At 38.3% G+C, this 13012-nt stretch overlaps 1 protein-coding gene across 7 annotated transcripts in view; it reads left to right on the top strand.

Moving 5' to 3' along the window:
• Hs2st (Heparan sulfate 2-O-sulfotransferase) overlaps positions 1-13012 on the top strand; it is a 48348-nt gene that overhangs the window by 696 nt on the left and 34640 nt on the right. For 6 of the 7 annotated variants that reach the window (XR_012967000.1, XR_012966999.1, XR_012967001.1 and 3 more), the window contains exons 2-3: positions 8396-8475; positions 9961-10087. Coding sequence is in view for 4 of the 7 variants with exons in the window: in XM_076195141.1 (XP_076051256.1) it covers positions 8473-8475; positions 9961-10087 (130 nt within the window). In the remaining 3 variants the exon portion in view is untranslated. Of the gene's footprint in view, positions 1-8375; positions 8476-9960; positions 10088-13012 lie in introns of all 7 variants that reach the window. The other variant, XM_076195142.1, reaches the window with a different exon arrangement.

The raw sequence follows: 13012 nt of genomic DNA, 5'->3' as shown, positions 1-13012 counted from the left end.
GACATTTTTAGATTAAGTCTTAAGTGAGATGTGATGTCAAGGATAGGGCCTGCCCACTAACTATGAACAATAATGTAAAAATCCTCTAAACATTTGTATGAGCAAACCATTATTTACCAACTAAAAGTTTGTAGATAACATGTGTAAACAATGAAATTGGGATAACGAAAATAAAAAGCACAATAAAAAGTAACTTGGTCCTTGAGAACAGGGTGCCTAGATTCTTGTGGGGCACAAAAATACCTAGATTATTGGCCACTCCTTTTGACAACAAAATTGCACTAAAGATGTCTTAAAAAGTGTGAGAAATTTGATAGCTGTTGCTAAAAGAGAAGGGAAGTCCCCAATGGCTGTTGCGGGGGATATATGTAGTTCTGTAAATGCACTACCAAAAAGATTAGTAAAATTCTAGAATCACAGAAACATGGAAATTTGATATGAAACTCGCATTGTCCAATAGTTCCTAACCTAACCATTCCATAGAAAAAAATAGGTCTTTCAGATGCAAAAAAGAAATAAATGAAAAATGTGTTTGCGTGATACTGGAATGCAACCTAAACAGGCAAATGGTCAATTGAACTGAGATGTAATCTACAAACGGGATTCAGGGCCCTCAGGACCTATGCCCCGAGGGTATTTAATCGACTTCCCAGAGATAAAAGGAAGTAATAATGTTGATACTTTCAAGAAGAAATTGAAAACATATCTATTCAGTGATTGTTACACCCAAGACCTGCAAATTAGTTTTATAAAGTGTAATAAATTGCCAGAATGATGATACAAGGTGCGACTCCCAGAGCATTGGAAAGACGGAGCGGGAGTCGAGAATAAACACACAAAAGTGAAAAAGTAAAGCGTGTACAAATGATTAATTTTATGATGTGCTGGAAGGTTCATGTGGTTACCTTTACACTAGGGCAGCGTTTCTCAACCTTTTTACCCTTGCATAACCTTTAAAATAAATTGCATGTCTCAAGAAACCCCTGCGCAAAAAAAACAAACAAACAAAAAACACGTATACCATATCTTTCTCATTTTATTTTCATTGCAATAATAGGTTAGATAGGATGATGTCTATACATTATTACAATAACCAAGAATACATCGCGTGTTTCATTATATTACGTATATGAAATTGAATATAAAACAAAAGTGCAGTAGCTTCTCACTTGTTCTTGCTGAACCCTTAGGGACCTTTTGTGGAACCCTGGTTGAGAAACTCTGCTCTAAGGAGTTAATTTCCCCTGGTCACCCTAATTTGTGCCCCATTGGGTCTAACTGAGTCCAAATGACAATTTTTTTTTTTTATATACACCTTAAATGCTAGATTATAAACAAACTTTTTTAATTCATTTTCATCTTTATCTTTCACATAGATTCAAATAACTTGATCTATTGGCTGTGTTTGCTTGATGTTGTCATTTTCCATCTTTCCTGTTACGTCCACAGCGTGATTCGTGCCTCCTTGTAGCATTGCCAAGAATAAATAAAATCATGAAGCATAGGAAACACTTAAGTTAGCTTTCTTAACAAGCCCATGATGCTCTCAACTTGTGGAAGTTGGAGTGACGATGATTGTCGGACTTTCTGTCAGCAGTGGAACGTGGGAGGAGCTTTGTGGGCGTACATTTTCTTTGCAGGTACCCACAGAGGGCTGCTCATGGGTGGGATAATATGTGGGCGCTGAACGAGGAAATTAAGGTTTGGGGACAGGATTCAGACTGGGAGTAGGATTAGGATAAGGGTTAAGGGTGGGGTCACAATTAGGGTTGGACTGCGATTTAAATTGAGGAGAGGGAGGAGGTAGTGATGGGTGATCCGGTTTCTAAAAGTGGATTAAAGGCTTTAACAAGGGTGATGCAAAGAAGGTCATCATGTTAAAACAACAGGGCAGGACTCACAGTAATGGTTATAAACTGGACAAATTTAGATTTAAGAAGGAACTAGGCAAGAATTGGTGTACTAATAAGGTGGTCAACGAAAGGAATGGACTTTGTAACCATGTAGTAAGTGCTGAAACTATCAGTTGTTTTAAGAAATGATTAGACAACTTTATGGATGGGGATGACAGGTGGTGATGGATATAGAGCTGCCTTGTGTAGGCCTTATGGTCTCTTGCAGTCTCCTTCATTCGTAGGTAAAAATATCAAGAGCGGGACTATTAACTCCGTCAGATGGGAGACGATTCTGCTCTTGGATGTTACAGGGGGAGGGGGGAGGGAGCAAGTACTTGAATATGTCGGTGCTTATTTAGTATGTGTCGTATTTTAGGCCGTGACTGCCTCTAGCTATTTGTGTATGTGTTGGGTGTAGGTTTCTTTATATCAACTAAATTCTTTGTGATTTTGTACATTATTTTTTGTCTGAGCATTTGTCTTCTTGTTTTAACCTAGTGATTGACATAGTGTGTCCATAATTGCGTCCGATCCATCTTGCTGCTTTTTGTATGGACTCTGATAAATTTTTAAAAGTGCACACCTACATGATATAGTAATAGGAAATTAAATAATATATTTGTAAATTATAATACATCAATGTAATGTATGTTATTTTTGGCAGAAATCAATAATAGAAACCGTTGCTAAAAGCTATTAACAAACAAATGTAGCCGCTTTGACTGCTTGAGGCACCATGTTTGTTTTGGTAGATGCCGAGGTCGAAGAAATTAAAGTGTGATAAATTCGTTTATTCGAACCCAACCTAACCTAACCAAACCTGCCTATCTAACCTAACCTGCATTTAGTAATGCGGTACCTATATTTCTAGAGGTCATCAGGCCATTGTCGTCTTCTCCAACCTCCGAATTTATCAAAACAAAGATGGCTTCTAAAGGAGTCTGTGCAACTTTGTTTGTTTACAGGTTTTAGCAGCTGTTTCTATTATTGATTTCTGCCAAGAATAATGTATATCACATTGATGTATTTATACATACATATACCAAAGGCTTTTTCTCCCTACACGGGGGGTAGCTATAAAGAAAAAGGCATAGAAACCACTCCCACCCATTCCATTTCCTATATATTCCACTCCCCTCCACCCTACTCCCTCCCTGTTATCTTTATAATTTACAAAATTATTATTTAATTTCCTATTACATCACGTAGGTGTGCACTTCTAAAATAATACCTTCTAATTTTATGTCATCGTTTGTGTGAAGCTACCATATGTAGTCACACCACTCTAATTGTGGCCAAATGAATGTCTTTGTAAGCAAGAATTTCGATGTTTGCGTTGCATCTCCCAAGGTTCCTGCGTAGGAATCCCAGGGCTCTATTGGCCGTAGCCTTGACACTGCTTGCGTGTGTGGATCGCCTTGTGTCTGCTGAAATGCGAGCCTAATATGATCCTCATGATATGACCACAACCCCACTAATCGTATACGTGTTAATATAGACGACTAGTTGTTGATTGTAAAAAGTAGGGGAACAAGTGTGATAAATATACATGTAAGAAAGGTAGTGTAAGGTTATAAAAGACAAAGTTAACATCATTGGATTTTATTATAGAAATACAAATTCGTAAGCTTGATATTAATTTAGCATACAAGACATCTTGGCAACCCCAGGAGGAATGCCTGGCGATCCCAGGGTTGGGAAACTGTGGTATAGGTAGATTAGATAGGTTGGTTAGTACGGGCGAATCTGATGTGGTGATGTTTGTTGGGTCTAAATGTCATTTGCCGCAAGGGCACGTAGGTCGTTTTGTAGTTGAAGACAACCATCGGTGCTACTATAGCATGAGGTCTGCCGCCATATGTCGCCTACCCAGGTGCAGCCCGAGTTTTACCGCGTGACCTGAGTTCCTCCGGGACTCTTCCCACATCTGTCCATAAAACAAGTGACCTGCCCAAATACATCAAACATGTGACCTGTCCACATGACCTAACCTAGCCTAACCTATTTGTGCCATTCTTAGAAGATGTACGAAGTGTGTATTGCTAGAATAAATGTATGGAAATATGTGATAACATGTTTATTTTTATATTTCTTCCTTTAATATGAATGTAATTAGAAATCCAATGATCTAAGTCATTCCTAGGATCTGTACAAAATATGTTTTATCGCTAAAATAAATGTATGGAAATGGTATACCTCACGCTAGAGTACTAATGGGAGGTAGATCTGGCACTATAGTAGCACCCAACCATCTCTGTTACCAACCTGCCTGTATACTAAATTATCATCCACAAAGAGTCCAGTTGTGTGTACACTCACTACTTACGCAAATGTTTACTGTGGTTTCTAAGCTTGGGCTGTTATGAAATGTCCAAAAACCCCTCCATCATTGTTCATCACATACCTCAGCATTTACGGTTTTCATGGGAAGAACTCAGATGAGGTGTCAAAAATATTATACACAATAACGTAGTAACGGTAACCCATCCAAAGAATTTCTTCCGCAAAATAGACAGCTGAAAATATTCATACGAATGGTAGCTTGTTGAGTTAACACTATCTAGATTGTTGAATTACAGTGACCGGTTATCATTTGTCTTTGTTTATTATTATTTGTTTGATTCTCATTTATTATTAGGTATATGTCAATTTATTATTATTTACTATTCACCTGTTTCTTATTTAACTATACCTATGCATTTATTTATATATTTTATTATTTACATTATTATAGTTTTTATTCATTTTTTTTTTTTTTTTTTTTTTTTGTCATCTGACCTAGATATGGACCAAAAGGTCTCCTGTCGGGATGCTCTGCCTTTGTAATCTTTGTAGGTATAGCCCCCTCACCCTCGTAATTGTTCTTCATATTGTAAGGGTAAGGGCTATAAGGATAAAGAGTAGGACAGTTCAAGATGTGTTTGATGACTTTTGTATCTTACCTTACCAGCTCCGCCTCGGTGACTATTGCTCTTGAGGTCGTCTGCCTCGGATCGGGGCAGTAATTCTTCGCCAGCTCAAGTGGTGCCCCTCCCCATTTGCCTTAATAACAGATCAATTTTGGCCTCAAATCCATTTACTGTGTTTGCTGTTACTGCCTCTCTTGGCAGGCTGTTCCACTCGTTAACAACTGTGTTTGAGAAGAAGTACTTCCTTATGTCAAGTCGTGGTCGATGTTTAAAGATTTTTGGTGGACGACCTCTGTTTGTTCCCTGATCCGTGATTAAGTCATCCTCGACCATCAAACCCTCCAGTCCCTTCGTTATCTTAAATACACTTAACCCTCGATTTAACAGACAAATGCGTGCAGACCCTTATCCGTTGTTTGCAAAAGTCCGTTATTTGAAAATTGGGTTCGTCCGTTACCAATACTGGCAACGGGACATAAGTCCATTATGTAGAAAATTGTCCGTTAGGTTTTGGCGTGCACATGCATATTAGATATGTAATAAAAAGCTACAGTACATATGTATAATGATGTACATTACATATAAAGAAGAAATTGAACCATTTCTTACCTTAAATCTAGTTGCCGCTATTTACATATGTACAGTACAGGATCTCCATTGGATTTTATGGACTTTGTCCGGTATTTGACTGTTACTACCGGACACCTATCGGACAAATTTTCATTTTACGGACTTTGTCCGGAATTTCACTGTTACTACCGGACACACTTTTTTGTCTGTTAAATCGAAAGTCCGCAAATTCGAGGTCCGCTAAATGGAGGGTTGAGTGTACTCCAATAATGTCGCCCCCAATCTCTCCTTATTTAATGTTGCAAACCCAGTTTTCTTCAGTCTATCTTTGTGGGAATCATCGTTAATACTGTGCACCATTCTTGTCATCCTTCTTTGTGCCTTTACAATGCTGTCAACATCTCTGCATATTAGGTCTCCATGCTTGATGACTACCCTAAATGAGGTCTTACATACATACATACATACATACATACATACATACATATACCATACATATACAGAAAGTAGCCAAAAAACAAAGGCATAGAAACCATTCCCACCCATTCCATCCCCTACATACTCCACTCCCCTCTACCCTCCTCCCTCCCTCTTATCTTGGCACCTGGATGACGGGTCATCCCTACATCCTGTCCACTGCCCTGGGTGGTCAGAAGCAGTGTCGCAAGACACAGCACGTCCACAGCAAGGCCGCTTCATTAACTCAGCAACCCCCCCCCTCCGTCCACCTCATGCAGAAAAGAAGACAGGGGGGGGGGAATCCCTTCGGCCTGGGGTCTTACTTGGGATTTATCTGAGGCACTTTACTTCTGTGTTATTTTTAAAGCTGGATGGTGGCCTAAACTGCTGGTGTGGTTTTCGGTTGCCACAAGAGCTGTTTCTATGTATGGTTGATTCCAGAGGAAGTGCGGTAAGGTAGGGAGTATGGTGGTCGGTCTTGGAGTACGTTTTTTGTGGTTGCATTTACCTAGTTGTATCTTGCAGGAAGGGGAGCTATGCTCGTAGTGTCCAGTCTCTGTATCTCACCGTGTCTAATTTGCTCTTAAATTCATGTATGGTTTTTGCACACACTATTGTTTCGTCTCGTGTGCTCCATACATCCACCACTCTGTGGGGAAAGCTATTCTTTTTCAGGTCTATTCTATAACTGTCCTTCTTGAGCTTCCTTCCATGCCCTCTTGTGTTTCTCTTGTCCCAATTTAGTAAGTCATCTCTATCAAGGTGCAGGTAGTAGGTCGCAGATGTGTAAGGAGTGCCCTGGCAACGTTTAGTTTAATTTCGTGATAGGATGGGTGGGTAGGTTCACTTACTCAATTGTTTCTTGTGATATGTGATATGGTTTAATGTCACAAACTGGCCCCTATCGGAAGGCTAGGACCATGCCCCTTACAGAGGACTTTGTAGTGTAGAATTTAACAAACCATGCCCTTGGTTCAACTTTGCTGATGGCAGGATTCGAACCACCATCCCCTCGACCTTCGCCACAAGTAACGATCCCCTAACCCGCTCCGATGGGTGGGTAGGGTCACTTGCTAGTTACTCGTAGTTCCTCTTTACATGGTCCCACTCTGTCAATGGTGCTCCGGAGGACCCTCACATTAATAAGGATCTACTTCGACTTTATAATCTGCATTCCTCTCTGGTGGTGTTCCATATTGTTGAGTGCTCGTGAGTAAAACTTTGTGTTTGTCGTTCTGATGTGCTGTCGGGGAGGGTTATGGCATTTGTTTACATAGAACATAGAAGGAGACTGCAAGAGACCATAAGGCCTACACTAGGCAGCTCCATATCCATCACCACCTGTCGTCCCAATCCATAAAGTTGGCTAACCATTTCTTAAAACAACCGATAATTTCAGTGCTCACTACATGGTTACTAAGTCTATTCCATTCGTTGGCCATCCTATTAGTAAACCAAATCTTGCCTATTTCCTTCTTAAATCTAAATTTGTCCAGTTTAAATCCATTACTGCGAGTCCTGCCCTGTTGTTTAATTATGATGACCTTGTTTGCATCACCCTTGTTAAAGCTTTTGATCCACTTGAACGCCTCAATTAGATCACCCCTCACTGTGCCTTCGTAGAGAGTGTAAGTTAAGGTGCCTAAACCTTTCTTCCTACTTAGGTGAATACTGGGTGATCTTGTATTACAAAGGATTACAAAGGCAGAGCATGCTGACAGGAGACCTTTTGGTCCATATCTAGGTGGGATGTGAAAAAACATAATAATGATAAATAAATAGATGAGTAAATAAAGACTATAATAAAGTAAATAATAAATAAAATGAATGCATAGGTATTGTTAAATAATAAACAAACAGTTAAATAGTAAATAATAGTAAATTGACATATAACTAGTAATAAATGAGAATCAGTCAAATAATAATAAGCAAACAGACAAATGATAACAAAACAAATAATATAGAATAAATGATAGTTCAAATAATATAAGATAAATGATAGTACAAATAATATAAATGATGTAATCATTGGCCGGCGTGCAACAAGAGCGACAGCACAGCTTCTTAATTAAATTTCACATTTTGATGTCTCCAATGTTTATCCAGTCTTCTTTAAAATGCAAATACACTCGGGGCTTCCACAATAATTGATGGGAGGTTATTCCATGTATTGAATATTCTTTCTGCAAAGAAGTTTTGCCTGAACCTTGTACAACATCTCTGTCATTAATTTGTACTTGGGTCCCCTTGTAGGTGGGCCTTTTTATTTATTTATTATTATTATTATTTTATTATTATTATTTTTTTTTTTCTTTTTATGGCATTCAAAATTGACAACAATAATACAGTGATGACTATATGGATAATAATAAGATGTAATATTTTGACTTGTGCTGGTAATTTCCTTTTTAGTTGCTTCCAGATGTGATGACTATAATGACCAGTAGTAATATTTTGACATGCACTGGTAATTTCCTTTTGTGTGGTTGCTTCCAGATCTGGTGACTATAGCAACCAGTAGTAACATTTTGACTTTCACCAGTAATTTCCTTTTGTTTCCAGGCGTTGGTGGTCGAACACAACAGCGGCAGCAGTGGCTGTGGCAGCTGTGCTCTGTGAGGTGGCTCACGCACCCAGAGATGGTAAGTAGACTGTGGCTTGGGTAGAGGCCGTTGTCTTTGTCGCCTTCTTTTTCTTCTCAGGACGTGTCATGATTTTATAATAAGGATTGCCTCTCTTTTGATTTTTGAAAAGGTTTTGCTGGGGAACCCATACCTGTCAACACTTATGTTTTTACAAAGGATTACAAAACGGAGCATGCCGACAGGAGACCTTTTGGTCTATATTAAGGTCGGATGCAAAAAAGATATAATGATAAATGAATAGATAAATAGATAAAAACTATAATAAAATAAATAAATGCATATAGTTAAATAATTAACAAATAGGTAAATAGTAAATAATAATAAATTGACGTATAACTAATAATAAATGAGAATCAAGCAAATAATAATAAGCAAACAGACAAATGATAATAAAATAAATAAATCATATAAATTAAATGACAGTCATTACAGCATCTTGCTTAGGTGTTTATCTAAATGATTCTTAAAGCTTCAAACTGAACTACATTGCACTGCCTCTGCAGGAAGTTTATTTCATTCATTAACTACATGGTTGGTGAAGTTGTTTCTACCCACTTCCAAAATAAATCTATTCCAAGACAGTTTGAGACCATTGTTTCTTGTCAGATTCTCAGTCAGTGTGAAAATTTTGTCACTTTTGATGTTATCAATTCCCTTTAGAATCTTAAAGACCTGTATCAAGTCACCTCACAATTTTTACATAATTTCTAAGATTTTCAAGTCTTATGGCATAAGTTTAAAATCTTGCGATTTTTCTCCACATGCAATGTGTTTTTTAATGTTTGTCTTAAAGTTTGAAGAACAGTACTGTTTACAAGAACCTTTGACTGTCTTTCATTATGTGGTTTTCATGCTATGTCATGTGTTTGCATTGTGTTTTTATTCTGCATTTCTTTCAAAACAAATATTGAATGACAAAAAAATATATTGTTTTCTTATGGTTTAATTACCGCTTTATACACAAACTTGTGGTCTCAAATGCAAAATCTATCGGCAAGACACCACAGTAGCTTGACAGGTGGAAGATTGATATGAAAGAGGATAATAACAGGGATGTACCATCTGTAGGGGCAGGAAGGGTAACTGACCCCCCCCCTCCCCATTTATTTTATTATTATTATTTTTTATTTATTTACTTATTCTTCAATTGTTATTATTGTTATAATTTTTTATTTATTTATTTATTTTTAATTATTTTTATTTTTATTTTATTTATTTTTTAATTCTTATTCTTATCTATTATTAGGATATTATTTATCTTTTTAAATGGAATGGGTGGGAGTGGTTTCTATGCCTTTTTCTTTTTGCCTACACCCCCCACTACCACCACCACCACCCCGTGTAAGGGGGAAAAGCCTTTGGTATATGTATGTATTTATTTTATTTTTTATTTTATTTTATTCTATTTTTTTATTTATTTTATTTTACTCACTATCATGCCTGGTATCATTGCCTTTTGTTTCATTCAGTCTCCCTTTGCAGTGGGCACTGGGATCACGCACCTGGACCTTGGGCCTCACGGCCCTCGCCCTTATTCTCCTGCTCCTCTACGGCCGCTTGGCAGCGCAGCTGAGTCAGCTTCATCCAGCAACGCTTCAGCTAACCACAGGTACGTGCAAGACGATCTATCACTCTGCTCCTCTCTGTTACAACTTTGTGCATCGCATTTGTTTACGAAATTTGTCTTTGTCTGGTCACCGTTAGTTTCGCTTGATTTGTCTTTGTCTGCATACGTGCAACCCAGAATATTGTGCAAAGTCGTAAGTCGTTTTTAACAGGGTTTCACCACTAACTGGGGAAAAAGTATAGTGCTGTTGGACTGGCATATATTTTTGAAGATTTATTCCTGTTTACGTAGACAGCCAGGCTTGATTCCGAGAGAAAAACATTCAATTTTCTGTAGACTTGTCTACATACTTCATCGCTCAAGTCAAAGGCAATACAGTGAGACCTCTCATTAACGGATGTTAATTAGCTGTGTTTGCGGTGTTTTCGGTCTTTTTGGTGCTGTTGTTTAGTGCGTGCAATCACTATTATGCCACCCAAAAACCACTCCAAATCAATGTATTATTCACATCGACGAACACCGTTACACCCCCTTTTAGTTCGTTAATGAGAGGTAGTACTGTACAGCAAAACCTGGGCATCCGCAACAGGACCTGACGAAAGGAGTTTGTTTGCCTCGGTGTATGCTGCATCGTCCGGCATTGCCCGGGACCCAAGCGACGTGGTAGGGAACAGGGGCTGAATTGACAAAGGAGCCTAACCCGTAAGTCTAGATATGATATGGTTTAACGTCACAAACTCCCCCCCCCCTATCAGAAGGCTGGGACGGTGCCCCTCACAGAGGCCTTTGTAGCGTGGAATTTAATGAACCGTGCCCCATGGTTCAACATAAATCTTCAAAATGGCAGATTTTCCCTAAATCCCTATGTCTGTCGGCGGAGCGACCTAAATGCTTGTGTCTAGAACAGCATTTCTCAACCTTTTTACCCTTGCGGAACCTATGAAATAAATTGCATGTCTCAAGGAACCCCTGCGCAAAAAAAAAGCACATATACTATATCTTTCTCATTTTGTTTTCATCGTAATAACAGGTTAGATAGGATGTCTATATTACATTATTACAATAACCAAGAATATGTCATGTGTGTTTAATTATATTATATATGAAATTAAAACATCAAAAGTGCATTAGCATATCTCTGGTTCTCGCTGAACCCTCAGGGACTTAGGCGGAATCTAAGGGTTCCCGGAAACCCTAAGGTTGAAAAACATTGGTCTAGAATGCAGGGCTGCGGAGTCGGATGATATAGGGTCCGACTCCGACTCCTTTGATTCCTCCGACTCCGACTCCTTTGATTCCTCCGACTCCCGACTCCTTAACTCCTTGACCCCTATGTGGAAATCTATTCTGCAGATCCATATACCAGCCTCCCACACCTATTCAGCAAGCATTTTATAAATGTTTTTGATGTATATTATTTTTTACGTGAAACATTCACTTGTATGATAAATATACTCACATATACACTCAACCAGCTTTATATATGTATATGCACACAAGCACGTATATTCGTGTAAACATATATATATCAAATATATAATGGTATTATTTATGCTCATGGTGATCTACCAGCTTATGAGCACTTTCAAATCTGTCATGGCAGAGTTGCCACTTCAAGCTAGATATTTTCTTTTTCCTTTGTGCCCCTCCCCTCCCCCCCAAAAAGAAATCATCTGTTATTTCATTTGTCCAATCTCATAAACCTTCTATCACAATATTAGGAAAAAATGTGACAAATCATGATGAGGAAAGGTTAATGGAGGAGCCCCTACCTCGTACTTTCTGCAGAATTAATTTCACCATGTTATAAAAACCAGGAATCAGTTCAGGAAAGAGAGAGACAACCTTCCCCTGTGCACACTGTTCATATCTGCTGTTGTTCCTCCCCTTTTCAGTCATCATCAAATGCAAGGGAGGACGGAGAGGGGGGGTCGCCAATTAAATGAAGCAGCCTTGCTGTGGATGTGCTGTGTCTTGCGACACTGCTTCTGACCCAGGGCGGTGGGCAGGGTGCAGGGATGACCCGTCATCCAGGAGGTGCTCAGATGAGAGGGAGGGGTGTGGAGTATATTTAGGAATGAAATGGGTGGGAGTGTTTTTATGCCTTTCCCTTTTTGGCTACCTCCCTTGGAAGGGGGAAAAAGCCTTGGTATATGTATGTATATATGTATCAAATGCTATGACATATGCTCTAATGTCATTCCTATCTGGCCTCTGAGACTGGTCAAAGTTTATCTCAGGGCACTTCCTTTGACTTTTACATACATGAAGATGTACGTGCATAGTCACACTGTTCATATCTGCTGTTGTTCCTCCTTTTTTCAATCATCATCAAATGCTATGACATATGCTCTAATGTCATTGCTATCTGGCCTCTGAGACTGGTCAAAGTTTATCTCAGGGCACTTCCTTTGACTTTTACATACATGAAGACGTACGTGTGTACATGATGGAGTTCTAGATGTTAACATAATTTGAATTAATTAGACTGTCAACAAAGGTAAAGTAGCTAGTTTAAATGATCTAAAGATACAAATCATCTCTGTCACTTGACAGTTGACAAATTATTCAGGAATTTGAATTAATAATTATATTTATTGAGTATTTATTAAAGATAGAAATACATTCCACTGGCTATAACTCCCATAGTATAGAATGAATGAAATATTAATACAAACTACATTCTGGAAACTTCTATAAATGGTACATATCCTGTAACTAGCTGTAAAACAATTCTATACTGGATGGTTATTAAATTTTCTCAACACAAACGTATCAAAATTTTTTAGATTTTTTAAACTTGGAATAATGAGACCTACTGCTTTCTATTTGCACAATAGCAACAAATTATTTCACAGTGCACATCTATAGACAGTATTTTACAGCTATTGTTGGCTTGCCAATTACTGTAATGGTAAAAATTCAGACAAAGCTTTCAAGAATATAACAAAATACAGGTAAACGTCG

Source organism: Oratosquilla oratoria, chromosome 12 (assembly GCF_046742065.1).
Source record: "Oratosquilla oratoria isolate Oo_2021 chromosome 12, ASM4674206v1, whole genome shotgun sequence".
Lineage (NCBI taxonomy): Eukaryota > Metazoa > Arthropoda > Malacostraca > Stomatopoda > Squillidae > Oratosquilla > Oratosquilla oratoria.
Note: the sequence above shows the minus strand (reverse complement) of the source record. Positions and strands in the feature narration are given on the sequence as shown.